Consider the following 18168-nt stretch of genomic DNA (forward strand, 5'->3'; position numbering starts at 1 on the left):
CATCAATGGATGAATGGATAAAGAAAATGTGATGTATATATATAATGGAATACTAGTCAGCCATAGAAAAGGAAATCTTGCCATTTGCAACAACATGGATAGACCTTGTTTGGCATTATGCTAAGTACAAAAAACCAGAAAGAGAAAGACAAATACTGTATGATCTCATATGTGGGGTCTCTAAAAACAAAGCAAAACAAAACACAGACCATAGATACTGCATAAAGCACAGATTGGTGGTTGCCAGAGGTGGGGGTAGTGGGTGGGTGAAATGGGTGAACGGGGTCAAAAGGTACAAACTTGCCGTTATAAAATAATATATCATGAGGATGTAATGTACAGGTGATTACAGTTAATACTACTGCATCATATATTTGAAAGTTCCTAAGAGAATAAATCTTAAAAGTTCTCATCACTAGAAAAAAACTTCCTAACTATGTATGGTAAGAGATGTTAACCAGATTTATTGTGGTGATCATTTCACAAATATACGAATATTCAAACATTATGTTGTATACATGAAACTAATATAATGCTATATATCAAGTATATCTCAATTTAAATAAAACACTGAAGAAGCCCATTTGGTACTGATGCACAGGTGTTTAAGATATATTAAATGGTGGGAAGCAGCCGCATAGCACAGGGAGATCAGCTCCGTGCTTTGTGACCACCTAGAGAGGTGGGATAGGGAGGATGGGAGGGAGACGCAAGAGGGAGATGTGGGGATATATGTATATGTATAGCTGATTCACTCTGTTATAAAGCAGAAACTAACACACCATTGTAAAGCAACTTTACTCCAATAAAGATGTTAAAAAAAAAAGATATATTAAATGGAGGGAAAACAATATATAGAATGCAGTGGTGGGGGACTTCCCTGGTGGCACACGGGTTAAGAATCCGCCTGCCAATGCAGGGACAAGGGTTTGAGCTCTGGGCTGCGAAGATCCCACATGCCGCGGAGCAACTAAGCCCGTGCGCCACAACTACTGAGCCTGCGCTCTAGAGCCTGCGAGCCACAACTACTGAGCCCACGTGCCATAACTACTGAAGCCTGTGCGCCTAGAGCCCATGCTCCGCAACAAGAGAAGCCACCGCAATGAGAAGCCCACGCACCGCAACGAAGAGTAGCCCCCGCTCGCCGCAACTACAGAAAAGCCCGCGCGCAGCAACAAAGACCCAACGCAGCCAAAAATAAATAAATAAATTTATAAAAAAAAGAATGCAGCGGTGGGAGGCGGAGACAGACATTTGAATTTGCGCCTGCAAGTTGCGGTGGGATTCACAAGAAACTATTCACAGTGGTTTTCTATGGGAGGTAGTGCAGGTGGAAATTGGGAAGATGGTGGCAGATACGAAAGAGGGACTTTTCACCACCTTTTAGTTTTTTATTTAACCACGCAAATTTATTCCCAAATTTAAAAATTATTAGACGAAAACATGATTTTTTTTTTACAAGTTTTTAACAGGGAAGGTCTTTATCACAGGAAGAAAAGTAGCAAATGTAACTACTAAAAATGTTAAATTTATATGCTCAAAAAACTCAATCATACAGTTAAAAGACAAATTAGGGGAAATCTTTAATACATAACAAAGAGCTAATTTTTAAACATACAACTGGCTCTCAAAAATCACTTAGAAAGAACATGACTTTCAAAAAAGGATAAAGGATACAACAGGCAGCTAAAAGAAAAAAGATATAAATGTCTATTAAGCCTATGAAAAGATATTTAAAGAACCTATTAATAAAAAAACAAAAATTAAAACAAGATGCCATTTTACACTATCACATCAAAAAGACTCATAATAACCAATGTCGGTGAAAACAAAGGGCAACAGGTCCTTTCATACACTAGTGAGAATATAAACTGGTACAACATTTTCTGAGGTATAACTTGACATTCAATTTTAAATGTACATAATTTGACCCAGCAACTTTTCTAGAAACTTATGCTGTGAACTTCCAGGTGTAAAATCTTATATATACAAATGTGCACCACACTACTGCCACAGCATTTGCTGTTTGCTTTTATTTTGGACCCTTACTTTGGATTATATGTACTTTTATTTTGGATTATATATACTTGAGTACCACATGGAACAATTTCTACAACTAGTAATACTTTCATGATAAAAAACCTAACAATGGCATTTTAACTGGAGGGTGAAATGCTCAAGGATTATACTATACTGGGTAAAAAGCACTATATAAGCGTTACTATTATCAGTACCATAAAAGCCCCTATTACAGCCAGAGTCAAAGTTATTCAGTAATTTATTCACTGCTGAAAAAAGGAGATGAGTTAAACCAGCAACCTAAGCAGGAAACAATAAGGTATTTTCAGACAGTCACAAATAATAGACTAAAACTCCCAGGTAGTGACTGTTAGCATGAGGTGTTCACCAGCAATCACCTACAGGCTTTTTCTGTTGGTACATCTAGGGGGAGCGGCTTTTCAAAATACACTTGCCAGATACTGATTTATTGGAGTAAAGCAAAATAGGAATGCAGGCAAATTAATTCCCAGTTATTAGATGGTGGGCTTTTTTTTTTTTTTTTTTAAGAAGAAAGGTAATGGCAGCTCTGTCCTGTTATCCCTTGTGTAGAAGACTGTGTCATATGGCAGGCCAGCAATTCTCAAGTGGAGTATCATGACAGACACTAGTAAGAAATATAAAAAGAATTCCTAATAATCTTCCAAAGCTGCTGAGTAACTTCCCTTTAAAAAAAAAAAAAAAAAAAAAAAAGCAGACTCAGGATTATCTCAACATCAGCCTCACTCCAGCCTGTGTTGTGATATGCATCTTGCTACAGAAGTAAAAGGCATGAGCAGTTACTAAGAATGAGCAGAGGAGTGGAGGGCAGGTAGTTTGAAACCATCCAAAGGAGAATTCTAATTCTCCTCACCCCACTAGTGAGCAAAAATATATAGTTATAATTAGCTGAAAGCCACCTGCCAATGCCTAGAACAGTTTGAAGAGCTATGTGGTGCACTTTGTGATTTTAGTTACTTTGACTTTCCGTGTTTTACCTACAGGTATTCTTTATAAGGAAGAAAGCCAAGATAGATACACAGTGAAAGTTTGAGTACCACTGACATTGCATAATGATGTGAACAAAAACGATGCTATAGACACTTGTCAGTAGTTGTGTAGAGATTACCAAATCAAAGGTAAAGCCAACAATGAAAGGGAAATTTGGAACAAAACACTAACCATGGTAGATATCATGTTAAATTTGATAAATTCTAGGAACTATAACTTTGAACAATTAAACAAGGTTTAAGAAAGCTTTAACATGTTGGATATATTACAATAAAATACTTGATAGCAGAGCAAACCATTACACCCAAGAACACCTATTCTTTCACTAAACAATCTTTTCCATAGAACAAGGATTCACTTGCCTGGTGGGAAGATTATGGGAAATGATGTTCCAGCACAAATAACAAACTTTATAGAGGTCCCCCACCATAAGGCCTACCGCAGTGGCCAGCATAGTCAAGGTTGTGAATGTATGAATTATCCTCTGCATAAAGCCTTCTAGGAAATAACTGCATCCTCCTTCCAATTCTTGAACACTTTATGACACATAAGGGATTAGTCACAGTCTACCTTGTAATATGGTTGTGCATTTGCCTCATTGCTTCTAATTTATAAGTTAGGAAAACAGCATTATAGGAGGAAGCTAAGACACTGGTGTCCATTTTGTGTGAATGAGGTCTAAAGCCTTTTCCTTCTTTAGAATTATTTCACGTCATACAGTTCTTCACATGTAAAATATCTCAATTCAAAAACAGCCTCACATAGGTTAATGGTCAATGCATGGTTTAAAAATCATTCAGAATACTCTCCTCTTTTCTCCATCTAAAATGTACCTATCACAGACACAAAACCTTTCACTAATTTTTCTTATAAGACACAATTTGATTAATTGTTATAAACTGTAAAATTCCTTAAAGAATAGAATCCCAGCATGGTAAGGGAAAACAGAAAGAAAGAAAGCCATATTAAAGATGATGATACTAAATGCAATATAGTGTGCTAGGCTGGATCCTGAAACAGAAAAGGGACATTAATGGAAAAATTGGTGAAATCCAAACAATGTCTACAATTCATTACTAGCACTGTACCGATGTTAATTTCTTCATTTTGACAAATGCACCATGGTTATGTAAGATTTTAATATTCGAGGAAGCTGGGCAAAGGGTATATAAGAACTCTCTATACTGTTTTTGTAACTTTTCTGTAAACCTAAAATTATTTCAGAATACAAAGTTTTCAAGATGACAACTATGGTGCTTGGATCTGTTTAGTTTATGTCTAGACAACTTTCAGGGAGTGAGGAGGATTAGGGGAACAGCCACATACATGATTCAAGTTTCTCAAATTTGTGACTAATATTCCTGCCTATTCTCAGGGAAGTTGGCACTCTTGTTTCTATTTGGTTTGTACAAAGCTCTACAAATAGGACTTTTTTTTTTCCCTTAAAACCTCAAAAGGAAATGGCTTGCTTTCCCCTAGGTTTTCTTTTCTTTCTTATTACAACACAAAGCAACAGAAACTAGCACCAACGGTACAAGTTATAAAACATGCAATCCCTCAGGTTCTAATGATAAAGGAAGGAAAGGAAGTGTGAACTATTTTACAATTCCAGCAAAGAAAGCATTTAATCAACTTTTAAGGGGACAGGCAGAGGAACCAGAAGAATCAGAATCAGTAGTTATTTATTCCACTGTGGTTTGGAAAAATTCATCTGCAATGCTAAAGAAGTCAACAGTATAGTGGAATCTACAGAATATTTGTTGTAATCTGTGCTTTTCCATACCATTACTCTATGCTATCCTAGTGTTACTACCCCGGTGTCCCAGATGTCCTAGCCCACCTACAAAATAATTCTCTGTCCTCCCCAGCTATGCACAGAGACACAGGAAAACCATTTGATTTAACTCAGATAAAATAACAGAAAGAGGCAATCAGTCTTCTCTCAAAGAAACATTTCTGCTTGTTTACCAATTACCTAACTGTGAAAATTATCTGAGTGCAGAGAATAGGAAAAATCAAATAAAAGTTGTTTTGTGATATATGTTAGTGCTGTAAACATCCTTAGTTTGGACTAAGAAAAGTTTGGATTAAAAAGTACTTTACGACAAATTCTGCCTATTATCAAAAACAGAATATTACTGAAATCATTTATTCAACATTCCGTTGAAAAAGAAATTTACAACCATTAACACTCTTTTTTGCAAAGTGTTGAGAAGAGGTGGGAAGACAAGTACTCTCAATCCTGTTGATGAAAATTTAAATTAGTCCTGCCTTTCAGGAGGGCAATTTGGCATTTTTTACCATTTTCTCCTTTTCAAAAACTTTTTCCTTGGCTTCTGTTATGGCTTCCTCTCTTCATTTTCCTTTTACCTTTCTTGTCTCCTTTGCTGATTTTTAACTGCTGTTAGGCTTTGGAGTTCTGGCCAAGCCATTTTCTTTTTAATTAATTATACTTTCTCCCCAGATATTCTAGTCTGTGGCTTGGATTGTCCTCTATAATGCTGATAACTTCCAAGTAAACATTTACCAATCTTCTTTGCTAACTGCCCCTAGACTAGGATCAATCCCCTGACTAAAAGCTCAGAGTCATTCTGTACTTACCTTTTCACAACAATTCTAATGCTTGTAATTGTTCATTATCCCCGAGCTAGACTTGAACTTCCTTGAAGGCAAAAGCTGTGTTTTGTTCATTTCTAATCATTCATTTAATATTTGAGTTCTCACTATGTGCTTGGCACTGAACTAGGTCTTGACAACACAGCAGTAAACAAAAAGTCTCTGCTCTCTTAGAGTTTATATGCTAATAGGGTAAGAGAGACATTAAGTAATAAATATATACCAATTTGTAACACGTGCTATTAAATAAAGGAGGGTAGGAGGGCTAGGAAGTATTGTAGGAGCTGGGAAGTTGCTATTTTACATTGGTTATCAAGGAAAGCCTCACATATAACTGAAACCTGAAATAAGTGCAGCACGTTAAGTCACACAGATATCTGGAGGGGAGGAGTCATCCAGACAGAGGGAGAACAGCAAGTGCAAAGGCCCTGAGGCAGGAACATAGTTATTGTGTGGGGAAAATTGTAAGAAGGCAAATGGAGTGGGGGGAGGGTAAACACATGGGAAGGGAGGCTCTGAGCTGAGTGCCATGATCTGACTTATGTTTTAAGGAATCACTCAGACATCTTTATGAATAGAGAATAAAGAATAGAAGCACTGACCCTCATTAGAACCCTGCAACAACCAAGGAGAAACATAATGATGGCTTGAACCAAGGGAGTGGTGATGATGATTAGCTGGATTGTAGTTAGGTTTCGAAGACAGAACCCACAAGATCTGTTGATGAACCGGATGTGAAGAGAGAGGAAGAGAAGAATCAACGAGAGCTTTTTAAAGGTTTAGGAAGAACAGAGTTGCCATTAACATAAACAAGAAAGTCAGAGAAGCAATTTTATTTTCCCAGAACCCAGCAAATTGCCCAGCACACAGTAGACATTCAAATATTTATTTGTGAATTAAATTTAACTGTATAAACTCCCACAATGAAGCAGTGAACTCAGTGCTTTCCATTTGCTCTAATAACGCCTTAATAACACCAAGAGTCTTAGCTGAGAACCAGCTTCAGTTTTAAATTTACAATTCTCCTGGATATAAAAGAAAACTGCTATAAAGAGCTCTGTGACAGCCTGAGGATTCTTACACCCAAAGTAATTAACCTGTTCATTAATTATGTCATATTCCTGGAAGATAGAGAAGTGCAAATAGAACTAACTCCCTGGGCCAGAATGGAAAATTATAACACTTTGTGATAAATTTTCAGAAAGCGACAAGACTGAACAAGTCCCGTAAAGAAATAAGCCATCAGTTACTCAGTATTTTTTTTAAAACGGCTTTTTTACCTCTAGCAGCAGGTCCCTCCCAAACGACTTCAATGAAAAATTAAAAGTTGCTTGAGAATGTGAAATTTAGTACATCTTCCTCCACTTTGTCTGCCAAGTAGTGTAAATGAGCTTCACATAGGAAAGAAATGGGTATCCTCACCATATTTTCTAATCCAGCACCATTACTACAGCTCCACGAAGAACCACAACATTAGCAGAAATATATATTCAAAGGCATTCTCCTAAAATAAAGTTACCAATCTTTCCCCCCTCTGGTTACTTTAAAATTTTCACCTCTCTTCCACATTAGTCTCCCTAATGCCCCACCCTAACCCAATGTGTTTTAAAAAAGAAAATGCGCTCACAACTTTTGGTGAAAATATATTTTAAAAACCTAGATCGTTCGGAGAAACTGATCGTACTGAATTCATCAACAGGCAGTACTTTCCTTTTTTCCTATCGGTACAAGGCCTTGAACCAACCCAAACAAATCTGCTGAAATGCCAGCCAGATTCCCAGTATCTCCCCCGCTCCCTACCCGCAAAGCTGGCCTGGAAATAAAAGCCACTGACCACGGAGCCGAACAGAAAAGAACCACTGGTAAGCAAAAACAGGATTTTGAGAGGCAGGAAGGGCGAGAGTCAGATTTTCAACCACTACGTCTAAGCGAGTAAGAGCCCGGACTCCGCACAAAATATATTCCACACCGAGCGGCACACATTCTTCCCAGCGGCTCCAAAAGCTCCACACCCGGATTAGAGGCGAGGTGGAGGGAGGGTACTCCCCGGAGAGGAGGAGCGAGAACCGCCTCGGGGGCAGGGAGTGCCCCACGGGTGTCCGGCGCCCAAGGAACGGAGCGCAGATAAGCACGCGCGCCAGGGACGGATGCAGCGGCCTTTGGGAGAAGAACGCTCGGCGCCCACCACCAGACGCGGAGGCAGGGAGCCCCACTCGGGCTTCACCCACCCGGGTAGAAAGGCTGGAGAGGGCAGGATCAGGACCCCCGAAGAAGGGGCCTAGGAAGCTACTACTTCCCAGAAAACGGGCTGGGCGCCCGGGGGCGGGAGGTGGAGGCTGCTGCTGATTCGCTTCTCCTGTCATCACTGAAATAGGGGAAGCCCTGCAGGGAGAGGACAGTGGGAGTACGGATGGGGGAGGGGAGCACCAGAGCGCGGGGGGCGGCGAGCCCCTAGGGGACCGGGGCGCGGGATGGTGGGGCGCGCGCACCGGGAAGGGGAAGAGGGCGCACCCCCGGCCCGGAGCCAGGGAGGCGCGACCGCCCGCCGGACTCGGGAAACCCGGCCCGCCAGAAGGGTATGGAGCCGCCCTCCTCCCCGCCCCCACACTCACCATGTAGAGGGTGAAGGGCAGGCCGAGCAGAAAGAGCCACAGGTAGAGGTGCAGCGCGTTCACGAAGGTGGCCTGGTGCGGGTCGTAGTACCAGCCCCCGCTGAGCGCGGCCCACACCCCCTGCCGGAGGATCTGCAGCGTCTGCGACCCCATCCCCACCCGGCGCCGCCGCCGCCGCCGCCGTCGCCGTCCCCGCCCCGGCCCCAGCTCTGCCTTGGTCGCCGGAGCCCACAGCTGCCCAATCTATCCCCCTCCGGAGCTCCGGGAGAGCCGGCCGGCGCTTCTGTGGTCGCTGGGGTTGCTGCAGGAGGAGGAGGAGATCGAGGAGGAGGAGGCGAGCGACGGGGCGGAGGAGAGCCGAGAAGAGGTGGGGACCGGCCTTCGGAGCGCCGCCGCCATCTTGTTTCCTAACACCCGGAGCTGGAGCCAGGCCCCCGCCGCCCGCGGCCCGCCAGCGCCGCTGCCGCCGCCGCGACCCCCGCCGGCCGCCAGCCCAGAGCCTGGCGGAGAAGGAGGCCCGGCGCCCGGGAGGCACCGGGAGCAAGCCGCGCCCCCGCCAACTCCTCCTCTCCTCTCCTCTCCCTCCGCCCCTTGATCCGGCTCCCCGCGGGTGCGCGCAGCGCCTCCCCCGCCGCGGGCGCCCCCTGGTGGCGCCCGGGGGAAGCGCGAGCGGACGCGGGCCCGGGCCCGGGGGCGGGGCTGCCGAGGTTCCGGGGATTGCGAGTCGAGGCTGTGGGAGACCCCACTGCGCTCCCGGTACCCGAACCTGGCAAGTTCCTTCACCCGTCCAGAAACCGGGTCTTCCACCCCCCGAAACCTTGTCAGCATCCTGGCTGACGAATTACGGTATTTATTAAAGGCCTGGGAACAATGAGGCTCTTATCTGAGATACGCCTTGAAGGCCGGAAAGAATTAGGTACAGCTGATGACGGTTGAAAACTCACAAACGCACCCACTTGGAGCAAGAATTGTGTTGGTCCATAAAGTGAGCTGGAGGCCCTTGACTGAGAAAAATAACCACGGCCAGGATTGGACAGATTTACTACTTCCAAAGACAGATAAATTAATAGAAGTCGCAAGAGGTGTAAAGGTATGGGGTGGACAGGTTGATCATTGTACACGGTGATTTTATTTTTTAACGCGCTGTAACTTGTAGCCATTTTTATTAATGGGCCAATTTAAACAGGGTTGAAAGATGAACTGCGCCTCCACCCCAAGTCACAACAGGGTCTCGTACTTTTGTTTTTATAGCTGTAAAGTCTGGGAATCATTCTTGGCTCTGTGTAATGTTTATACGGCATGTCTGATCTCATTGAATAACATTTTTTTAAAAAAAGAGTTTGAAGTTTGAGTTTATGATAGCAATAAATGTACTCTATTCCTGGATTAAAGTTGCTATAATTAATGAGAAAAGCAAGGGAGCCAAAAGAAATCCGTGGTGACGTTTTAAGAAGAATATTGAAAAACAGTTGCAATACCTCCCAGAGTCACACCACTTTACAGTTCAAACATTTCCACACCCATTTCATTTGACCTTCACAATACTCCTGTAAGGGCAGCATACAGGCTAGCCTTATTTTATGAATTAGGAAACCCAAGCACAAAGAAACTAAGTGATTGCCCAAGTTCTCAGAAGTGGTTGAAAGACCTCTGGAACCAGCAGTCATCCTAACTGCAGGGACTGAACTTTGGAAGTTTATTTCTCAGCACTCTCCACCTTATCCATTCAGATAAGAGTTTGAACTGGTCAATAACTGCTCAGCTTCTGGTCACCTGTGGCCAGTTTAAACGTATGGCCAGTTCTCAAAGTGTAATCCCAGGACCAGCTGTGTCAACATTGCCTGAGAACTTGTTAGAAACAAATTCTTAGAATTTCCCTGGTGGTCCAGTGGTTAAGACTCTGTGCTCCCGATGCAGGCAGCCAGGTGTTCGAATCCCTAGTCAGGGAATTAGATCCCGCATACTGCAAGTAAGGGCCCCAGTGCAGCCAAATAAATATTTTTTAAAAAAGAATATTAAAAAAAAAAAAAGAAATGCACATTCTCAGGCATCCAGAGAAACTCTGGGTGTGAAACCTAGCTATCTATTTTAACGAACCCTCTGGAAGATTTTAATATACCTTAAAATTTGAAACTACCAATGTAGAATACCATCCCCAGCGTTGATTTGTTCGTTTCCTTATAAGCACAAAGCCATGAAGTTCCAATAACATATCTTGAAATTGAGAGACGTGAATGAACACTGGCTAAAATATACTTTAAAATATATTAGTATGTCTAAAAGCAAAATTAAGGTTAAATATGCAATTTTACAATTAAGAGAGTGGCCTTGAGCCTTTGTCACAGACACAAGGTATTGTCAAGTGTTCATTTGTTTCTCCTAAAGAAGACAGGAAAGCTCTCTAAGCAGCTTTTGGAAGTGATCCCAAGCTTTTCCAACACAAAGGAAGATGTAAACAAGGATAAAATTCCAATACCACATCAGTTTCCACTCCAGCAAATATCTGCTGTAGTTTAATGTAAAAGGATTAACTGTAATTGGGGTGAGGTAGACTGGAAGAAGTGGAGACCAGAACTAGATACATCCATGGAATTGGAGGCAGAGCCATCTGTCGTGATGAGTGTGCAGCCAGAAGACAGTATTTGGAGGGTATGTAACCGGCAGCAACCAGGAAGGCAGCCAGGATCAGGCTGGTTCAACACAGAGGATGCGAGTGTGGTAAGCCAATGGGCAGCCGCTACGCAGCCTTGGGAAATCCAGGAGCAGACAGAAACTGGGAAATCATGGCAAGCATTAAGGAAATGTGTTGCTTATAGCAAGGCCCCAGCCTCAGTGCTGTCTTCCGGGTCTGGATTTCTCTCCCTTTGGAGAACTGATGAAAACAAGTAGAATTCAAGTCCTTGAGAGGAGGTACTGGGCAAGCTTGGAGGACAAGGACTTGGGCTCAGGGCAACAAGACAAGTATCCAAAGGCCAGATCTGGCAGACAGAGGGAGACTTAGAAACAAAGGAGGAACTTAATACCTAGAACTGAGACTGCATTTCATACTGACCATGGTTACTTCATGCTGAGGTCCCAGAGTATTAATATAGAACTCTAATTCCCCTCCAGCATGGCTGGGATTGATCCAAGAGCCTACAAGTGGGAGTCACATGGCACCAGCCACTGAGTAAAAAGGGGTCAGCAGGATGAGCAAGTCCAGGAGATAGAAAAGACAGTTATAGACTACATCTTTGAGCTCTGGACTGGTAAAAGCATTTTAGAAAAATGCTAATTAACTGACTTAGGGAGTTAGCCATTGAAAGAATTCAGTGAAATGGATGACCTTTCCCAGACACGGACTCAGTCTTTGGGGTGAGGGTGGGAGGCGAGAGAATCCTGCAGTGCTTTTTATCTGTAGCTTTCAAAATGTTTATGAATGTTGCCACAACAAGCTTCCTATTTTAAAAACAGGAAGCCGAGGTGCAGAAAGGTAACATACCCTATCATACCCATAAAATACAAGAGCAGGACAAAAACTGAGGGATCTAATTTGCTAAGTGTTAACCCTCTTAGCCATGCATAAAAGCCATTAATAATGTGACACTTCGCCTGTCAGAGTTAGCAGCAATGACTTACTGCCAAACCACCACCTGACATGTGTTCATCTTTCAGCTAATTCTATTAAAATTGTACTTCCTGACCAGGCCCCTTGAGGACTGGGAAGGCTCTGACAGTGGACGCTCTCTCCCGCCTGAAAGGGACAAAGCTGAGTGTGCAAAACCTTCTAATAACCCCCACCCAAGCCCACCTCAGAGCAGAGGCATACAGACTGCAGCTCTGGTCAGTTTATGCAGTAGCAATGATCCACTTAGACATCATAGCCTCATGTCCTGCCGGCAACCTAAACGTAGCAGGTATCCATGTCTTTATCTACACACACGCCCCCCAGACCAGCCCTTCTTATTTACCTCTCTTGGTGAAACCAACATTTTCCCACTCGCTCAGGCTTAGAACCTCATACGCCCTCCTCCATGTGTAGTTTCCTAGTCTTTCTCTTGCTCAATCCTTCCTTTACACTGCCAGATCAATCAGTCTGGTGAAAACTCTCATAAACTCAGACCAAATAGCCTCCTGTTGCCTCCAGTCTCTCCTCAAAACCATTTTGCATTCCACCAACAAATTAATCTCCCCAATCCACTTTGCCCATGCCCCTCCTTTTCTCAGAAGCTTTCAATTCCCTTCTGGTGCCTGCAGTACTAAAGACACACTCCTTAGCCAAGCATTCGAGGTCCCCTACAACCTGAATCACTATTTTCTCTAACTTAGCTCCCGTTATTCCCCAACATAAAACCTTTTAACATGAATATCAGCATACACATTTATTTATTTTTATTTATCAGCCCATTGATTTACCAATTTCTGCCTCTATACTGTTACTGATGCCATGTGCCTTACTTAGAAAACCTTACTCCTTCATCTGCCTACTAAGATTCATTATGACTATTTCAAACCCATTCATCTATTTTTTGAATAGCCTAGAGTACTTATATGTTCCATTCTTTTGGCACCTAAATGTGTACTTCTTTATATCTCTCCAACTAAACTGTACATTCCTTGAGGGCAGGGCACTTCTCAGCCTGTCACACAATGCCTAGTAGTAAGCTGTTAAGGTCAATTGACAGTCAATGTAAGTTGAATAAATAAAGCAACACAGAAAGCAATGACTTTTCAATTAAAGATTTTAATATGTTTTAGCTTTTAGTTGGTAACTCTTCAACAGTCAAAAGCATTTCACCAGCATAGAAGAAATAGGGAATAAAGGTGAAGAAATTTGGAAGAGATGGGAGGTGCCCTAGAATTCTTCCCTGATTCTCTTTTTAGTCGTTAGCTATATACCACTTTATAACACATCAGGAAAATGAAAGTCAAAGGGTGGCTGGGGCGGGGGTTGGAGGAGTGTGGAACTTCCCAAGTCTTACATAATACAATTGTAAAACACCAATATCTGGATATGGAGCTAAATATCAATAAGTAAAGTAAGAGCAGCTGGGCTTCCCTGGTGGCACAGTGGTTAAGAATCCGCCTGCCGGTGGGCTTCCCTGGTGGTGCAGTGGTTGAGAATCTGCCTGGCAATGCAGGGGACACGGGTTCGAGCCCTGGTCTGGGAAGATCCCACATGCCGCGGAGCAACTAGGCCCGTGAGCCACAACTACTGAGCCTGCGCGTCTGGAGCCTGTGCTCCGCAACAAGAGAGGCCGCGATAGTGAGAGGCCCGCGCACCGCGATGAAGGGTGGCCCCCGCTCGCCGCAACTAGAGAGGGCCCTCACACAGAAACGAAGACCCAACGCAGCCAAAAATAAATAAATTAATTAATTAATTAAAAAAAAAAAAAAAAAAAGAATCCGCCTGCCGGGGGCTTCCCTGGTGGCGCAGTAGTTGAGAATCTGCCTGCCAATGCAGGGGACACGGGTTCGAGCCCTGGTCTGGAAGGATCCCACATGCCGTGGAGCAACTAGGCCCATGAGCCACAACTACTGAGCCTGTGCGTCTGGAGCCTGTGCTCCGCAACTAGAGAGGCCGCAATAGTGAGAGGCCCGCGCACCGCGATGAAGAGTGGCCCCCGCTCACCGCAACTAGAGAAAGCCCTCGCACAGCAACGAAGACCCAACACAGCCCCCAAAAATAAATAAATAAATAAATGCAATTCACTTTTCTTAAACTCACACATAACACTTTTGGGGCAGGGCAATGAAAGGAAAGGGGAAGTGTATAGGATATTGCAAAACTCCCCAAGTACTGGGAATCCCTGAATTATAAACAATATATCCATGCATTATTCCCCATCTTTTGACATTAAATGATTCTTCTATGTCAGATGTCTGATGTGTTTAGCTACACCATATTAAGAAGCTTGTTTGCCATTCTGATTCAGCCAGGGTAGCATAATTCCAGCAGGACCTATTGGGCCAACTGATGAAGCTGGGTGATTCCCTGAAAAGCTCACTTGATTAGTAGTAACCAGTATCATCTAGAGCATCTGCCTGAAGTTATGCAGAAATGAGAGAGGTGTCACCTCTGGAGGCTGGATATCTGGTTTCCCTGGCAGGGAGCACCAAGAACATTCCTTGGTGGGAAGTAGTGTTTGGTAGTGGAAAGATAATGAGGTGTGGAATCAGATAAACTTGTGTTTCAATCCAGAGTCTGCTACTTCCTAAATTAGTCCTAGACCCAAGTCAAAAAATCCAAGCTGAATTCAAGAATCCTGAGGAATTCAATGTTGTAGACTCATTGCATTTAGTTTTGAGTGCTGTGGCTTTTTTCTAATGGCAAAAATGAATATCCCAATGATGTAATAAAAAGATCTTTCCTTTGGAGATTTTTCACAGCTTTCTTTATGGAAACCCTGACAGCACATGGGAATGTATTTCTTACTAGTTTTGTTTGTTCATGTGGTTTGACTTGGTTTGGTTTGGTTTTGGTTTTGGTTTTGATTTTTGCTTTTGCTTTGCTTATCGTCACTGGGATTCAGCAACTGTTGATATACATAAGCATTTTCTAATTATGCACAAAGAGTATATTTTGCATCTATGTCCCAGGGGAGTGATATAGTCAAGATAAAATCTCTCAAAAAAAGATCAGTAGAGATCACGATGCAAAGTGAAATGTCCCTGTTTTTCTAGTTTTCTCACTCTCTTTCTCTAAGTATTTCCATCTTTTAAACTCATTATGCTCTCAAGTCCTGTGACAAGTGTTTTTCAATGTGTAGTCCATGAACCACCCAAATCACAATGTTCTATTAAAAACGTAGACTTCCAAGTTATGGCACGTCTATACATAGGATGTTGAAAAACTCCTCCAGTGTTGGGAATCCCTGAATTAGAGAATTAATATACACACCCATTGTTTTCCATCTTTTGATATTAAAAAAATAGAATTCCAAGCAGCCAATAGAATATTAAAGTAGCTTTTTAAAAAAATTTTTTATTTATTTTTTTGGCTGCACTGGGTCTTCATTGCTGTGCACGGGTTTTCTCTAGTTGCAGCGAGTGGGGGCTACTCTTTGTTGCGGTGTGCGGGCTTCTCATTGCGGCGTCTTCTCTTTGTTGCCGAGCATGGGCTCTAGGCGTGGGTGCTTCAGTAGTTGTAGCACACGGGCTCAGTAGTTGTGGCTCATGGACTCTAGAGCTCAGGCTCAGCAATTGTGGTGCATGGGCCCTAGAGAGAGCGGGCTTCGATAGTTGCAGCGCACGGGCTTGGTTGCTCCGTGGCATGTGGGATCTTCCTGGACCAGGGATCGAACCCGTGTCCCCTGCATTGGCAGGCGGATTCTTAACCACCGCGCCACCAGGGAAGTCCGGAATATTTATGTAGCTTTTAATGAACCGACATGGATTGATCTTTAAGATACATAGTTAAGTGCAATTAAAAAGTGCGGAACAGAGCTTCCCTGGTGGTGCAGTGGTTAAGAATCCGCCTGCCAATGCAGGGAAGACAGGTTTGATCCCTGGTCCGGGATGATCCCACATGCCACGGAGCAACTAAGCCCGTGCGCCACAACCACTGAGCCTGCACTCTAGAACCCATGCGCCCCAACTACTGAAGCCCGCGTGCCACAACTACTGAAGCCTGCGCGCCTAGAGCCCGTGCTCTGCAACAAGAGAAGCCACTGAAATGAGAAGCCGTGCACCGCAACTAAGACTCGCCGCTACTAAAGAAAGACCACGCCAGCAAAGAAGACCCAACACAGCCAAAAATAAATAAATAAATAAATTTAAGAAAAAAAAAGTGTGGAACAGCGTGTATCAGCTACCTCCAGAATTCTCCCTGGTCCAGAAGATGCTAAAGCCTCCCAATCTCAATTGTGTAATGACCCTCAGCCTGTGGGAATTACCAGAAAATGAAAACAAACTCCATATGAGGGGTGATCAGAAATATGACATCTCAGGAGTATTTGTGAAAATCATTGTCTCAAGAAGAGAAAAATGAACTCTGCTTCAAATATTACAGCTGTAATCTAAATTTGCTTTCTCCATTTTGTTTATTTTAAATCCCTCACTCCTAACAGCCTCAGGTTTACAAGGAACTCTTAAACTTCCTAATCTCTAATTTATGAAGAGCTTTTTAGAAGGTTTGTTTATTTACTTTTTTAGCCTTCAGGCTTGTATTATTTGAAAACCTGACATTATCTTATTGGGGGTTTGCTTGGCCCAGCCTCTCTACCATTCTGCTTCCAAGGTGCCTTTTGGACTGGTATGTAGTTTTTCATCATAAAAATAATATATTCACATTTTTTAACCTGAGAAAATATAGAAAAGGGAGATAAAACTTTGTGACCCCCTACTGGGTCACAACCACTGTAAATGTTTGGTATCTTTCTGCTCAGTGTCTCCACCCCTTCCCCCCAACTTGTTTCTGTACCATATTCTAATTGGAGTTCAGAGCCTGATTTGGAAAGTTTTATGTCAACACATGCCATGTACCTTGGCAGTTTGCTAAGTCTGAGAAACTTCAGAAGGCATTTTTTTCCTTCTGACTCACCCATGTGTTTCACTTCGATGCTTGGACACATATTCCTCTGTGCAATCTGGGTATTATTAGCCTATGGCTTCGAGTAACAGAAAATTCAATTCAAACTCACATAAACAGAAAGGAAAAGTATTGCTTCATACAACTGCAAGTCCAGGGGGTAGGGCAGGCTTTAGAGACAGTTTAATTAGTGGCTCTGGATCTATTTTTCTGCAGTACCCTGAGATGACTCCTCTGTGTGTTGGCTTTGACCTTGGACCACTTCCTTCACAGACGCAAAATGGCTGTAGCAGTTACCGGTTTCATATAGAAATGCCATCGACTTGGGCGAGGTTCTCCAAAGACCAAGGAAACTTCTTTCCCAGGAGCCTCTAGCATTCTTGAATCAATCCCTGTTCTCAGGGCAATGCCACACACTGACTTTGGCCATTGGTTCCTGAACCAATTACTGGCCATGGGAATAGAAGTACACTTAGACCAGGCAGTCCCAGATGTGGACTGAGACACAGGGGGTATGTTTGGAGGAACAGGTGCCTAAATAAAACTGGATTATGTTAAGGATCAAAGAGGAGGATTAGAGGTTGAACAGACAGACAAACATATGTGTGTTTAGAAACCTGGCCATTAAATTATTTATTAATAAAATTGATTTTATTTAATGTATTAATTAACTAACTGACTTATTTACAAATTTTGGCTTCTTATTATTTCATTTTTTAAAGTTTTAATAGATGATACCTTCATATAGTTGAATATCCAAAAACAACCAAACAAACAATCAAAAGGATATACAGTGAAACATCCTTTCTACTGCTATACAGAGATATTTTATGTATATACAAGGAAAATATATGTATATACATAGATAGTCATATAAACTCTCTTTTTTTTTTTTTTTTTTTAATGTGGGATCTTCCCGGACCAGGGCTCGAACCCGTGTCCCCTGCATTAGCAGGTGGATTCTTAACCACTGCGCCACCAGGGAAGCCCCAAACTCTCTTTTTGTACACAAAGTATAATGTTCTACACACCCTTCTGCACCTTGTTTTTTTCGCCTAACAATATATATTGGAGATTACTGTATCAGCACATAAAGAGCTTCATCATTCTTTTTTCACTGCATTGTATTATACTGTATATAATTATACATTATATGAATGTGCCACAATTAATTTAATGCCCAGGGATGGGCATTTAGGTAGCTAATAATGTTTTGCTTTTAAAACATGGCTATAATGTTTAATAGTGCATATATTCGGCTGGCCAAAAAGTTCGTTCGGGGTTTTTCCCACATCGTACCCAAACCGGAACGAACTTTTGGGTCAACCCCAATGTTTCATTTTGCATATTTGGGGAATATCTAAAGCATAGATTCATAAAAGA

The 18168-nt window shown here is 42.6% G+C and overlaps 1 protein-coding gene across 5 annotated transcripts in view; it reads right to left on the reverse strand.

Moving 5' to 3' along the window:
- Window positions 1-8478, reverse strand: part of PCNX1 (pecanex 1) — a 167680-nt gene extending 159202 nt beyond the window's left edge. For all 5 annotated transcript variants that reach the window (XM_068543493.1, XM_068543484.1, XM_068543467.1 and 2 more), the window contains exon 1: window positions 8277-8478. In XM_068543493.1, the coding sequence (XP_068399594.1) occupies window positions 8277-8429 (153 nt within the window). In that variant the 5' untranslated portion in view covers window positions 8430-8478. The remainder of the gene's footprint in view (window positions 1-8276) is intronic.
- Window positions 8479-18168: the final 9690 nt, after the last annotated feature.

The sequence above is a fragment of the Eschrichtius robustus genome, chromosome 1, assembly GCF_028021215.1.
Source record: "Eschrichtius robustus isolate mEscRob2 chromosome 1, mEscRob2.pri, whole genome shotgun sequence".
Taxonomy (NCBI): domain Eukaryota; kingdom Metazoa; phylum Chordata; class Mammalia; order Artiodactyla; family Eschrichtiidae; genus Eschrichtius; species Eschrichtius robustus.